Source organism: Macrobrachium rosenbergii, chromosome 2, assembly GCF_040412425.1.
Source record: "Macrobrachium rosenbergii isolate ZJJX-2024 chromosome 2, ASM4041242v1, whole genome shotgun sequence".
NCBI classification, from domain to species: domain Eukaryota; kingdom Metazoa; phylum Arthropoda; class Malacostraca; order Decapoda; family Palaemonidae; genus Macrobrachium; species Macrobrachium rosenbergii.
The window spans coordinates 73,052,881-73,068,124 of record NC_089742.1 but is presented as its reverse complement, the minus strand read 5'-3'; the positions used below and the strand labels follow the sequence as shown (position 1 = coordinate 73,068,124).

Sequence of the window (15,244 nt, the reverse complement as noted above, 5' to 3'; positions counted from 1 at the left end):
TACTGACACCTCCTCACCCAACAGGAAAAAAAATTTACACAAAAAAATTTTAAATTACGTTAAATTAGAATTAAAACAAAATGAATTTTAACTTAAATAAGTGACAATACATAAACAAAATGATCACACAATGATAATACCAAAAAAGAACATAAGTTAATATGCAAATACAGGGTACTAAAATACACCTTAAAGGGAACCTGAAACAATACTAATGAAACATAATACATGTCAGCATAATTCATAAATGGCAAATGAACCAAAATCATGAAAGCTCATAAGTGTGGTGTTCAAGTTCTAAGAATAGTCACAAAAATTTACTTATGTACAACTGTCATAAACACCTTAATAATAACACATATCAGAGGTTTTCAACCCAAAAACCTTTAAACCACTTCCACAACTCAAAACACACGGACTAAACCAATGAGCTTCACATTGCTCCTTTCACAATACCAATCAGGTTTCGGTGCTTATAGGTCATAACACTATTTCCACAACCAACACTGTCTTTACATGAGTGATTCACTGCACTCACTTATGGAGTGTCCTTTAAAAATAAGCTGTCTATATATCAGTGATTTGCAACACTCAACATTATAGAGCTTTTGTTAATAAACACAATACATACACCTACAGAACAACACAGAGAAGACCAACTTGGATCTTCCCTGCACAGTGAAGCGTAATTATAGCCTGAAAACTTGATTAGTAGCAATTAAACAACCACTTGAACTTATAACTAATGTTAGTTTTAAACAAACCTTATCCTACAACAAACCTACAATGGATAGACAATTTTCTACCACTTTTGAGAACTTTAATGGGGTGGCCTTTAAGACCTCAGGAACCTTTACACTGTCCTCAGATGTTTTGGAGGCAGATTGGGGTGCCATTCTGAGAAACATTTGATGTCAGGGAGTTGGAAGGTAAAAACCTACAGCTTTTGGCAGTTTGGAATGGTCATATGCCATAGAACATCTAGTCAGAGACAATTAATCGCTGTCTTTTCTGACAAGTCAACCTCTCGATTCGTACATAAGATGACAAAAGCGACACATCAAGAAATTTGTTCAGGCTAGCAAAGAAACTTCCCTCTCCTTTGGACAGAGCCCAGCAACATCATTCCTTTACCTCGTTTTGTCCTAGGGAAAAACATTGTCATTGAAGACCAACGCAGCAGAAAAGGGCACAGTCTTCAGTCAGATAGTCTCCTCTTCTTCTGGTTTGCCAGAAGTTGTAGAGCCTCGGGGGAGACCCAAACACCAATCTGTTCACAACTACCCAAAACACTACTCCCAGTTTACTGCCCTCCATCCCAGGAACCTCAGGCATGGGCAGTTGATGTCTTCCTTCAAGAATGGTCGAATCTAGACCTTCATGCTTTTCCTATGTTTGCTGTTTTGAGGAAATACTCAACAAGTTGTGAGCTTTGCAGAACATAAGGATGATTTTGGTGGCCCCAAAGGGAATGGTTCCCCTAACTTCCTTTCTTGGTGGTAGATGTTCCTCGTCTTCTTGCATTCAGGAAAGATTTTTTCAGGCAGCCATATTTAAGAAGATTCCATCAAACCTCCACACGCCTCATCTGACTGTGTGGGGATTATCATTGTCTGTTATGAGCTAAGGACATTTCCAGAATGGCTAAGGAAGCAATCCTTAAGTCTGGAAGGCCCTCCACTGTTCAACTTGTGTATCAATAACAGTGGTCAGTTTATTGATCTTGGTGCTTGTCCAGAGTGATATCCAGCACTCGTTCACTAGATAACCTGATTTAAGTTCTGCCAGTATCTCAGGTACACAAAGCAGTTATCTGTTACAGCAATCAAAGGATACTGCTGTACATTACATTCGTCTGCATCATGCCGACTGGAATGTTGCTCACGATTTAAAATTTGAAGAGGTTTTCTGTCTTTTGTGCTGGAAATTTCAATCTTCCTATCATGGTTTACGATGAAATTTAGACGTAGTCCTCCAGATTTTAACATAACCTCAGTTTGAGCCTTTTGATAAGGCATCATTTAAGAACTTTGAAGACTCCTTTCTTTCAGCTCTTGCTGCAGCAAAGTGTGTTAGTGAGCTTCAAGCCCTTTCTTGTATGTGGGCTTTTTCTAGTGGCAAAATCTCTCTTTTCATTCTTTCCTTAGAGAAAAGATATAGAAGTGAAAGTCCTTCTCAGATTTGCAACTGCCTAATTTAATTGCTTTGGTAGGCAATGTGGAAGTAGCTGTCTTATGTCCAGTTAGAACTCTTAAGGGTTTATATTAGTGAGCTTCAAGCCCTTTCTTGTATGTGGGCCTTGTTCTAAGGCAGCCTCTTTTTTTTCATTGCTTAGAGAAAAGATTAGAAATTAAAGCCCTTCCCTTTGTGACTGTTTAATTTAACTGCATTTGTAGGCAATGAAGAAGTAGCTGTCTTATGTCAAGTTAGAACTCTTAAGGGTTTACCTGGACAGACATAAACTTTTAAGAGGAGGAGTTAAGTATTTATCTGTGGTGTTAGGAGACCAAACACTCCTATGTCCTAGGATGCTTAAGTCAATGCACACACAGTTGATTCCTGAGGTTTTACCATTTTTTAAAATAATCCTCATGGCTTCCTTACTGTAAAGCACGTCTTTATTTCCTTTAAAACCTTTCACTAGAGAGGGTTGTCATGCAGCTCATGGGAGATGTAACCATTGTCGAGTCATTATTTGTGAAATGTTTAAATTTAGCATGAGTTGTAAAGCCTTAGTCTTATCAATGTGGCTGGAATGCTTTCTCCTGAACCAAATATGATAGCAACCTTGCTTTTTATATAATAATTTACAAATAATTACATAGGTATAGTTTCTACTTTAAACGGCAACTCAAAATTCAAAATTAACCATAGCTTTTTCACCTTGTAGGTATACTGCCCTCACTTTCTAAAATAGGTACAACATAGCTAAAGAGCTCAGTTTATTTCTGCCGGCTAATGACTTAACACTGGTTATAAGTAGCTCTTGATTCTTTTTCACCGTATGGTCAAGTTTGTCTTTTGGTGACGTACTCTTTTGCTTTTGGTAATCCTGATTTAGCACTCAAATTCTGATATATTTTCCACCACTTTCCGATTGGACTTTAGAAAAATTTTGTCTGACACTAATTTGTCTAGCATTGTTATTGCTGAAAAGGCTGCAAAACTAGACTCACTTCAGCAAAATATGACTCTCATACCATATGTAGTTCTTGCAGAGAGCAAATTTTTCTCCTGAGCTTAATCAATTGAAGAATGTAAGGACAGGGATAAGGGGAAGTGGAAGACCTTACAGACACACTTAGATAAATTACAGTGTGACCGACTAGTGCAGTTCATTCTCCAGGAGTTGATATCGGTGTTCTGCCTATCCCTTCAACACCTGTGACGGCCGTTTCTCCCATTTCCAGTCCTCCAGCTTTTTCTGTCATTCCTAGGTAACTTTACCTAGCACTCATTCTGCTGAACCCAATGCCATTGCCAGCTTGTATTAGATCAGAAATTTAATTTGCTTGTGAATACTGTTTCCCAGATTGAGAATTCTGTGAAGGTCCTAATGGACAAATTTAATAGTGTTGGTGTAGTGACGAGTGCAGTGTCATTGGAGGGAGCAGCTGTTCGTCCCACTGATGCTCCTAGACCAAGGTCCCTGCTAAACTCCCCTTGCTCACCTGGGAGGAAGCAAACTGGCAGTCCAAGGGAGGTCGGTGGGGTTTACCCACAAGCAGTCGTCGCCTCATCCGAGCCTGTTGTCTGCCATTCCCAGGCTGCGGAGGAATGCCAGTGGAAAGGCGTCCAGATGGATGTACATGCCCTGTTATTATAGAGGGATGAAGAAATTTGTTTTTATTTAGCATTTCCCAACGTTTTGTGAGAGAGAGAGAGAGAGAGAGAGTGTAATTGTCATTGTGAGTGGTTCGGTTGTTGGAGTTGGTTTTACGGCTGTCTCTCTGTCTGTCGGTCTGTCGGGAGTTTTTCGGTTTTTGGGGAAGTCTTGGGCAGTTGAGGTCCAACCTTGAAAGTGAACGGGAGTTCGTCTGATTTTTTTGTTTTGGACCACATTAATGGTTCATGTGTCTCTTCTTTTTTTGTTGGTTCGTTGTTGGTGGAGGGTTTGGTTTAAGTTTTTGTTTGGTTTTTGTGTGCTGTGATTGGCGACCGTGGACCTTATCCATCTCCAGCAACCGAAGATCAGGGTGAGTGTTGTGTTGTGTTGTTTGTGGGTGTGAATACCGCCACATAATATTTGGCGCCCAACGTGGGGCTGCTGTAAAATGCAGCTGCATTGTTTGTTGGTGGCTGGTAGTGTGACTGAAGAGATAGGATGGAAGAGGAACTGGTAAGGTTGAGAGAGGAGAATGGGTGGTTGAGGGGTGAGAATGAGAGATTGAGGAGTCAGTTGGAGGAGGTGGAGGAATACTAAGAAGTGCAAAAGAAGAAATGAAAGGGGAGATGAAAGAGTCAGAAGAAGAGAATGGAAGAGAGGATGGATAAAAGTTGGAGGGAATGATGAAAGGTGTGGAAGAAATGGTGAAAGGTATGTTCAAGGGTGTTTTTGGAGAAGGGGCTGTTGGAGGCAGGTTCTCTGGAACGTGTGAAGGGGCAAAGAGAGAAAGAAAAGGAGGAAGAAGTGAATGGAAGCGTGAGTGATGAAAGTGATATGGGAATAGGAAGTAAGAAACGAGGAATGAGAGGCAGGGTAAGGAAAAGGGAATGAAAAGCAAGGGAAGGAACAGAGGGAAAGTAAGGATAAGTCAGGGGAAGAAAAAGGGAAGAAGGGAAAGGGAAAGGAAACTGGTAAGAAGGGAAAGGAAGTGGGAAAGGCAGGAAAGAAGGGAGAGGGGTGAAGGCAGTAGTGATAGTGAGGTGGATGGAGGTGAGTGGATAAAAGTGGATAAAAAGAGGGGAAGAAGAGTGTAATGAGTAAGATGAATGTAAGTGCAGAAGTGGACTCTTTGTATTCGGAAGAGGGTATGAAAGGACAGAGCGAAAGTAGCGAAAGTGAGAGTGAAAGTGAGAAAGAAGTGAGAAAGGCTATGTATGTGAGGAGGTACCCCGGTGTGAAAAGTATAATGAGTATGGAAGTAGGGATGTGCATGATTTCTTTAGGGAGTATGAAAGGTTTTGTCAGGATAAGTATGGGGAAAGTAAGAGAGTATGGGCACGAGAATTAGGAGAGTATTTGACTGGGTTTTACTTGACATGTATAGGGTTATTATGAGTGTGGGAGATGTTGAGTATGACAAGGTGAAAGCTAGATTAGTTGAGCAAGCGAGGCGTATGAAAGCGAGTGTTAAGTATAAGAGGAAGAATGAATTTGATGAGGCAAGAATGAAAGCTGGGGAAACCTTGTCACTGTATGCTTGTCGGCTGGAGACGTTGGCAAGGAAGAAGTTTGGGGATGATGGGATAGATGAATGTAAGGAGTTAGTACGGAAGTTGTTAGGGACAGTGCCAGATGGAGTTAGAGAATTTGTGAACTTGAAGCGGAAGGAGAAGAAAAGATGGACGAATGAAAGGTTGACTTGGGGAGAAATTTTGGAAATTGTAGAAGATTATGAGCTTGACAGGGTTATAAAGAGAGCAGAAGTGTAAGTGTAAGGGCTGGGGTAGATGAGAGGGTACCAGAGTTCGGAAGCTTTAGGGATGCAGTGTTGAGGGGCCCAATGAGAATGGCCGATAGTGTAATAGATAGGGAGTGTAAGAGCAAGTAATGTGGAGGTGCCAGGAGGATGAATGATGGGTTTGTAAGGGAACAACGGGTTGGACGGGTTAGGGATAGTAGTGTACAAAGGGGAAGGTCGATGAGTGGAAGTCGAGCGAAGTGTTTTAGATGTGGAAAGGAAGGACATACAAAGAATGAGTGTAGGTGGGCTTTAGGAGCGTGTTTGGTGTGGGCAACCGGGACATTTGGTAAGGGAGTGTACGAAAGATAGGGGGGTTAAATGCTACAGGTGCGGACAGGTGGGTCATATTGCTAATGGTTGTAGGGGTACCCGAGTGAATGTAATATGTGGCAACTGTGGTAAGAATGGGCATTATGCGAGAATGTGTTCAGAACCGAGAGCGAAGTGTGTCGAATGTGGAATGGAAGGGCATGTATCAAGTGTATGTAGACGCGAAAGAGGGTGACTGTGACAGCGAATTCGGGAAACTGAGTGTGAAGGGGGTTCAAATGGGTGGATCCTCCAGGATGCAAGCGGTGCGTGTGATGCATGTACGTGAGGGGTTGTTGCATGAGGATCAGCAATTTGTTTTGATAGAGTATGGTAGAAAACGTAAGAAAGGGAAGAAGTGGGTAAACTGAATGGTCGTAAGTTGTGTGATAGGGGTGTGAGTGCCAAAGTGAAAATGAGTGATAAAGCGTGTAATACGGATGAATGGGATGGTATGAATAGAACATATAGCATATGCGGGTTTGATATAACTGAGTTGACTGAACGTGTAGGGGTTAGTGAACGGTTGGAGGTGAGCGAAAGTGTAAGAGCAAGAGAGCGTAGCAGTAATATGCGAGTGATTAAAAGCATGAATGAATCGTTGCAAGAATTGGAAAGGTCAATGAGCGAATGGGATGGGTTAGTTGAAGAATTGGGGGAGGTATTTGGGAACGAGTTAGAGGGTATAGATGAGATTGTGGATGAAATTGAGAGTGGCAATAGTGAAGAAGATAGCGTGAATCTGAGAGAGAATGGAGGAGATGTGAGTTTGAATGTTGCTAGAAGAGAGAATGATTCTGAGAGAATGATTGCGTGCCCGCGAACGCGATCTAGAGGACCTGCTAGTGAGCATCCGTGGGTGTTGCGTAAAGGCGATTTGAAAGAGGTGTGAAAGGTGTTGGTTGGGAAATGCTAAAAGGGGGAGAAATATAGAGGGATGAAGAAATTTGTTTTTATTTAGCATTTCCCAACGTTTTGGTGAGAGAGAGAGAGAGAGAGAGAGAGAGAGAGTAATTGTCATTGTGAGTGGTTCGGTTGTTGGAGTTGGTTTTACGGCTGTCTCTCTGTCTGTCGGTCTGTCGGGAGTTTTTCGGTTTTTTTGGGGAAGTCTTGGGCAGTTGAGGTCCAACCTTGAAAGTGAACGGGAGTTCGTCTGTTTTTTTTTTTGCGACCATTAATGGTTCATGTGTCTCTTCTTTTTTTGTTGGTTCGTTGTTGGTGGAGGGTCGGTTTAAGTTTTTTTGTTTCGTGGGTGTGTGCTGTGATTGGCGACCGTGGACCTTATCCATCTCCAGCAACCGAAGATCAGGGTGAGTGTTGCGTGTTGTGTTGTTCGTGGGTGTGAATACCGCCACATTATCTAGTGATTCAGATTCTCTCGGAACCAATAAGCGCAGTGGTTGTTTTATGAAAGTTTCTAGGCCATTGAAAAGGCCAGGCGCTTCGTTGGAAATTGATTCGCCCCCTTCTCGTAAGCGAGCTTTAGAGAGGGAATGTAGCCCTCTCCCTTCATGCAGTGTTTGGGAGTCGCCAGTGAAAGATCCTCGCACCCATTCAGTTTCTAACATGCGTTCCGACCCCAGAAGAGTGTCTGCCAGTCCAGTTCATCGTTGCGAAATGTCCGAGAGCCCAGAGTCTGATAGTGTTGTGTATAAGCGTCCACTAGAAGATCATTCAGTGTCCAGGCTCTCATCTCTTGAGTGCCCTGTGTCTGAGCGCCCATCGTATGAGCACACTTTGTCCGAGCACCCATCGCATGAGCGTTTAACATCTGCCTTTCTAGTTCATGGGCACCCAGTATCTGATCGTTCCGATTTGGAAGATTCTGTGTATGATCGCTCAAGGTTTGGACGTCTAATCGCCAAGCGCCCATCATTTGGGCGCCCAGTGTCTGCCAAGAGTGCAGTGGCTTCGAAAGGTTCAGTGTCTGCTCCGACAGTGAGTGGGTGCCAGTGTCCAAGCGTCCAGTGTCTGTGGGCACTCCCTTCAAGTTCATCCACCTTACAGCAAGTACGCAGTCCCGCAAGGAGAGCTTGCAGTACCTGATTCTTCAGGTGAGTTTCCTTCAGTTGCCCAAGATCCTTCGTTGGTGCCGCTTCAACTTCAACTTGACAAAGTTCTGAGCCTTCTTCAGAAACCAGCTCCTGTAGCTCTAGAACCCACGGACCCACCAGGATCACCCGTTTCCTCCGCCTGAGGGACCAGTAGAAGAGGAGCAACCTACATCGAACTACTGTTCTTGGTGCTGCTCAGGTATTTCCTGATCTGCTACCCTTCATTCTTCTGTCCAGCCGTCCCTTTGTCACCGGGGTCGGCTTTCTTGATGCAACAACCTCCAGCTACTCCCAGGCTATCGCTTATGGTTTTGTCTTCATCTTCAAGGAAAGCATTCACCCGTATGGATGATTGGTTAGCAGAAAAGAGAGATGTCGGGAAAGCAGTTTTCTGTACGCCGCCCTCACACTTGATATGGCAGAAGTATCTGTTGTATGCAACTGGAGAAGCGCCGCCCTTGCGGGTTTCTGCCTCCTTTCAAGGGGACTTTTCCAGTATCATAGATGCTTCGCATTGTTCCACTTTCTCCTCGGCCAGAATTTTCTTCACCGCATCGGAGTTGGACCATCTAATGAAAGACATCTTTAAAGTCTTTGAGGTCTTCAGTTTTCTGGATTGGACAGGTGGGGCTCTCACTAAGAAAATAGAAGACTGCACGGCTCTTCAAGAAAACTGCGCGACAGACTGGCTGGGAGTTCTGGCTTGTGCTGATAGAGCGGTAAGGGATGGAGCACAAGAGTTGGTGACCATCTTCACCACAGGAGTCCTTAAGAAACGAGATTTGTGGGGCTCATTTTACGGCGAAGGGAGTTGTCCCATGTCAGCATTCTTCTCTTCCAGAAGAAATCAACGCAGGACCTTCTCGCTCAGTCTACCAAATGGACTAGGTTCCCCACAGGAGCCACTGCAACTACCACATCTGCTAGGACATCGTCGCCTTTGTAACAACAGCCCTTTCGAAGTAATAGAGGTTGTTTCCACTCCCGACCTAGATCCAACCTCCAAACTTCCAGACCAGCCAAGAAACCTGTTAACATGCCAGCACCTCGAAAGTGAGTCTGTCCTCTGTGTTCCAGTGGGAGCAAGACTTTTTCATTTCTGGACCGAGTGGAAGAACAGGAATGTGGAGCCGTGGGTGCTGAAGGTCTTGAAAGAGGATTGTGCAATCCCTTTCAGGGAGAAACCTCCCTTAGTAACCTCTCCCATCAGCTTAACGGCCTACTCAGTAGGCTCAGAGAGGTTTTCGGCCCTATCTCGGGAAGTGTCAGCTCTACTAGAGAAGAAAACCATGGAAGTAGTCGAGGATGTAGACATGGAGGGGTTCTACAACCGCCTCTTTGTGGTTCCCAATTCATCGGGAGGATGGAGACCTGTCCTGGACATCAGTGCCCTGAAGCTCTTCGTTCAAACAGCGAAGTTCAAAATGGAGACGGGCCAGTCGGTATTGACAGCCATCCACCTGAGGGACTGGGTGGTCAAGATCAACATGCAAGATGCATGTTGATCTTGCTCCCCCAGCAAGATGGTTACATCTCATGGGGATAAACACCTCTCTGTACCTCAACGACTGGTCCTACACTCCCCCTCGAGATCTCGGTGCACAGAGACCTGCAGAAAACACTTCGTCTTGCTCAAGATCTAGGACTATTAATAAATTTCAAGAAGTCTCAGCTAGTCCTGACTCAGTCTATTCTTTATTTGGGGATATTGATAGACTGAGTTTTCGGGCTTTTCTGTTCCAACAAGGGCTCCTAAATTGTCTCAGAAAAGTCCAAGACTTCATAGCTCGCCCCTCGTGCTCAGCCAACGCATCGATGAATCTTCTAGGAACCCTCTCTTCCATAGAGAAGTTTGTTCCTTTGGGCAGGCTACACACAAGAGTACAGTACTGCAATTTTACCTCAAGGCCAATTAGCAAAGGAAGTCGTTCCTGGATTCGTTCGCCTTCAATATCACTCCCCAGATCAAAGAGGACCTTCAGTGGTGGCTGTAGAAGGACAGATTTGCAACAGGAAAGTCTCTGGCTCCAATGAACCCCGACCTAATGTTATACTCAGACGCTTTGGATCTGGGTTGGGGAGCTCTTCTTAATAGTATGGAGGTTTCAGGAACATGGTCTCCAACCAAAAAAACCTCCACATCAGTGTAAAAGAATTGAAGGCTATTCATCTTGCACTTCAACATTTTGCAACACAGACTTTCAACAAGGTCCATTCAGACAGCATGACCCTCTGGCTTACATCAAGAATCAAGGAAGGACTCATTCTTTTTTGCTCTATGAAGTGACCAAGGAATTTCTTCTGTAGGCACTAAGCAATGAGACCTGAGTGGTGACCCGCTTCATTCAGGAGAGAATGAATGTCCTGGCAGATGAATTGAGTCGTGGCAAACAGGTTCTACTGACGGAGTGGACACTCAATCCACAGGTGTGCACAGACCTGTGGAAGCTGTGGGGAAAGCCGTCGATAGACCTGTTTGCGACGCCGAGGAACCATCGTCTTCCTCTGTATTGTTCCCCGGCTCTGGATTCGCAGGCATGGGTGACAGATGCCATGCTGCAGGACTGGTCGGATCTCGATCTTTATGCCTTCCTGCCCTTCAGCATGGTGAGGGACGTATTGAAAAAATTCAACACACAGCAACGTGTCGATGACCCTGATTGCTCCCTTTTGGCCACACAAGGAGTGGTTCCCAGATCTCCTAAGTCTACTGACGAACTTCCCAAGGATACTTCCTCAGAGGAGAAATCTTCTCAAATGGCCACACTTTCACAGATTCCATCAAGCGTTATCCACTCTCGCTCTGACAGGCTTCAGATTGTCAGGGAACTTGTCAGAGCGAAAGGATTTTCAAGGAAGGCTGCAGAGGTTATTGCTAAGTATAGGTGCTGATCTTCTGCTGCAGTCTACCAAGCCAAGTGGACAGTTTTTCGGGAATGGTGCCGGGAGCGAAATATCTCCTCTTCTTGGACATCTGTAGCCCAGACTGCAGATTTTTTTACACCTTAAAAACTCGAAAGGACTTGCAACATCTACCATCAAGGGTTACAGAGCAATGTTGAGTTCAGTATTCAAACATAGAGGAGTAGACCTGTCGTCAAATCAAGACATCAGTGATATAATTAAGTTTTTAGCATCAGTAAGAAAGCAAAACCTATGGAAGTTGCTTGGAACTTGACGTGGTCCTTAAATTACTGTCAGGACCGCGATTTGAACCATTGGAATCGTCCTCACTTAGGAATCTAACAAAGAAGACCTTATTCTTGATGGCACTAGTTACAGCTAGGAGAGCTAGTGAGCTACATGCCATCGATAAAAGGGTAGACTTTTCTCAAGGCAGTGCTGTATACTGTACTCTCTGATTTTGGGTTTTTTGGCCAAGAATGAGGACCCGACTAACCCTTGGCCTCGTTCTTTTTCAATCAAGAACCTGTCTAAAGTACTCGGTCCATCCAATCAAGGCAGTCCTCTGTCCTGTAAGAGTGTTAAGAACATACCTAGAAAGAACCAAAAGTCTTGGAGGTTCCTCCTCAAATCTTTGGTGTTCCGTGAAAGACCCCAGCCATCCTTTGTCCAAGAATGCATTAATATTCTTTTTAAGATCTGTGATTTTGGAAGCACATTCGGGAGTTCAGGATGATTTACTACCCTTATGTAAAATAAAAGCTCAAGAAATAAGAGCAGTGGCTACGTCCTTGGCTTTCAGAGGTAATCTGTCTCTCTCGTCAATCTTGTGAGCAACATATTGGAGGTGCAAGTCAGTTTTTGCCATGTTCTACCTGTGGGATATTGAAACGGTATACAAAAAATGCAGTACCTTAGGTCTGTCCTGCGCAGCTGGCATGGTATTGGGGGATGAGGAGATAGGAGGAAAGCCTTCTTTTCCTCCATCTGCTCTCTGAATAATGATAGTTGCACTTCTTGGGAAGTCTGGTGAACACTGAGTTGTAAGTGTCACCAATCCGTGTTTTTATGGTTTTGGTTAAAATTTTGTGGTGGTGTACAGTAATGCCCCGAACTTGCGTGAATTCACAGACACGTGAGCTTCTCATTGGAACCTAACTAATTTCATACACTAGTTTTTCACAGACACACAAACATTTGCGAATACAGTACTGAGAAACCCTGCAAAAGTGTTTGTTTAATTTTGTATCCAATTTATAAGTTTTCAAGCTTATACAGTATATGTAAATTAAATAACATTAAATAATAAAAGTAATAGTTTCTCTCTCTCTCTCTCTCTCTCTCTCTCTCTCTCTCTCTCTCTCTCTCTCTTCTCTTTTACTGAGATGAGAGAATTTTTATATGTACATGTATAGGTTTATTTTTTTGTATGATAAATAAAATTTTTACCTAATAATAAGTACTGATTTTCAAATGTTAATAAGATTAAATAATAATAATAATGATGATGATGATGATAACCCTTAAACGCCGACTGGACGTATCGTACGTCGACTAAAATTGTCCGTCGGGTACCGAGTGGATGTACGGTACATCGACTACAAAAAGTTTTTTTAAATGTTCGTGGAAAAATAGTTATAGGCCTAGTTTGCGAAAGATTTTAAATCACGTGCCTTGAGGGATGCTGGGAGTTCACGGATCACGCTGTTGTTTTGTTTACAAGTGTTACCGAGCCGCGCATGCGCGAACTTCTTTCTTCTCGCACTACAGAGTATCAGCGACGCATCTCAGAAATTCTTTTGTCACTTTGTCGTAATTTTTGCACCGTTTTATATTAGCCGTTACATAAAGTTTTATATATGAAAATGTGTGCAATTTCAGGTAGAATACAACAAAAAACAACCCATGGTTGTAGCTTTTATAAATCACGTTAAGTGCCAAAATTTCAACCTTCAGTCAAATTTGACTCGACCGAAATGGTCGAAAAACGCAATTGTAAGCTAAAACTCTTACATTCTAGTAATATTCAATCATTTACCTTCATTTTGCAACAAATTGGAAGTCTCTAGCACAATATTTCAATTTATGGTGAATTTTTGAAAAAAACTTTTTCCTTACGTCCGCTCAGTAACTCGGCCGAAAATCTCGGAAATTCTTTCATCACTTTGTCGTAATTTTTGCACCGTTTTATATTAGCCGTTACACAAAGTTTTATATATGAAAATGTGTGCAATTTCATGTAAAATACAACCAAAAACAAGCCATGGTTGTAGCTTTTATCAGTTTTGAAATATTTTCATATAAATCACTAAGTGCCAAAATTCCAACCTTCGGTCAACTTTGACTCGACCGAAATGGTCGAAAAACGCAATTGTAAGCTCAAACTCTTGCATTCTAGTAACATTCAATCATTTACCTTCATTTTGCAACAAATTGGAAGTCTCTAGCACAATATTTCGATTTACGGTGAATTTTTTAAAAAACTTTTTCCTTACGTCCGCGCGCGGTAACTCTGCTGAAAATCTCAGAATTTCTGTAGTCACCTTGTCGTAATTTTCGCACCGTTTTATATTAGGCCTTACTTAAAGTGTTATACATGAAAATGTGTGCAATATCATGTAGAATACAACAAAAAATAATTCATGGTTGTAGCTTTTATCAGTTTTGAAATATTTTCATATAAATCACAATAAATAGAAAAAATTCGACCTTCGGTCAACTTTAACTCAACCGAAATGATAGAAAACTGCAATTGTAAGCTAAAACACTTACAGTCTAGTAATATTCAATCTATTGCCTTCATTTTGCAACAAACGTGAAGTCACTAGCACAATATTTCGATTTATGGTGAATTTAAAAAAAAAACTTACGTCCGCGTTACAAATTCATGTATCATTTTGTGATAATATTTTCTCTGTGTTGCTTTGATCGTTTTACAATTTGTTATATACCAAAATCATCGCAATTTAGGGTACAGTACAACGAAAAAAAAATAACTCATTAGCTTTAATCGTTTTGCTCACAGCGCGATTTGTATACAATTATATATGAAATTTTTTTTTGCGCTGTCATATATTCCAATATTTATATATGATAATGATATTTTTTTTTTTCATTTCTGATGGTTGCACACTAAACTTCAAGCAATGACAAAAAAAGGAGCCAAAAATGAACTGTTAATCTTAAAAACTAAGCGTGCTGTGATTTTTTGAAAAAACTTTTTTTCTGCTTCGGCGCTAACTCCTGAATGCCACCGGCATACGACAGACACTTTTGTAAATAGAGGCTCGGCGTTTAAGGGTTAATAATAATAATAATAATAATAATAATAAAACTGCAATTACAAAATTTGTATGTGATACGCATTTTAAACAAACAGATATCTTTCCCTCATCTTTTGTAAGAAGCTCAAAGGCAAAGCTGTCAGATGTGACAAGATTGGGGAGTGTTGCTGATTAGTGGGTCAAAGGTTTCTTAGTAACTCTCTCTCTCTCTCTCTCTCTCTCTCTCTCTCTCTCTCTCTCTCTCTCTCTCTCTCTCTCTCTCTCATAGTAAGCGCAACCTACATATTACTTTTTCTTTGTAAGTCTTTGCCTGTACAGTATATAATTTTAAATTGATCTAATTTTACCTGTACCGTCTACAAACTGTAAATGCGCTGTTCTAAAACATAGAGACACAGAGCATTTCAAAATAAAGAGAAAAACAGACTAAAGAAGTTTTTAAAAAGGAGGTTTAGAAGACTTCTAAAAATAGATCGGTGGAAAGGGAGGAGAGGGAAATAGTATACTAATCTTCACACTTTCCTGTATTCTTTCATCAACCATTTATTTCTTTTTTTAAGGGTAATGTATTAAGCTAACTTTTAAGTGAAATTACAGTAGCTTTAATTTAATTTAAAAGTTAGTTTAATGCTGAATTTCCATCTTTTGACATCTAATGTAAGAACAACTTTCTCTCTCTCTCTCTCTCTCTCTCTCTCTCTCTCTCTCTCTCTCTCTCTCTCTCTCTCTCTCTCCAAATAATTCATGAGTAATTTAACTTGATATTTCAAGTAAGGATAATATCTCTCTCTCTCGTGTTATGCTCTCAGCCTTCGTAATAATTGGTAAATAATTTCACTCTCTCAAGTAAAGACAATCTCTCTCTCTCTCTCTCTCTCTCTCTCTCTCTCTCTCTTTATCTTTACCTGTACAGCAGATAATTTAAATTGATCCAATTTTACCTGTACCGTCTACGAAGTGTAAATGTGCTAGTGTGGCAAATATGTTCTAAAAAATAGAGACATAATAACTGAGAGTTGTAGTAGTCAAAATAAAAAACACTGCTTGTTCATGAAAAAGCATTTCA

The 15,244-nt window shown here is 41.7% G+C and overlaps 1 protein-coding gene across 1 annotated transcript; it reads left to right on the top strand.

Moving 5' to 3' along the window:
- Positions 1 to 7,553: 7,553 nt before the first annotated feature.
- LOC136843273 (uncharacterized) lies at positions 7,554 to 7,982 on the top strand. Its single transcript, XM_067111446.1, has one exon. It carries the CDS (start codon positions 7,554 to 7,556, stop codon positions 7,980 to 7,982), a length of 429 nt encoding a protein of 142 aa, XP_066967547.1.
- Positions 7,983 to 15,244: the final 7,262 nt, after the last annotated feature.

Excerpts from the sequence above, each read along its gene's own strand:
- LOC136843273 (XM_067111446.1), top strand. The coding sequence starts at position 7,554 with ATGTCCGAGAGCCCAGAGTCTGATAGTGTTGTGTATAAGCGTCCACTA.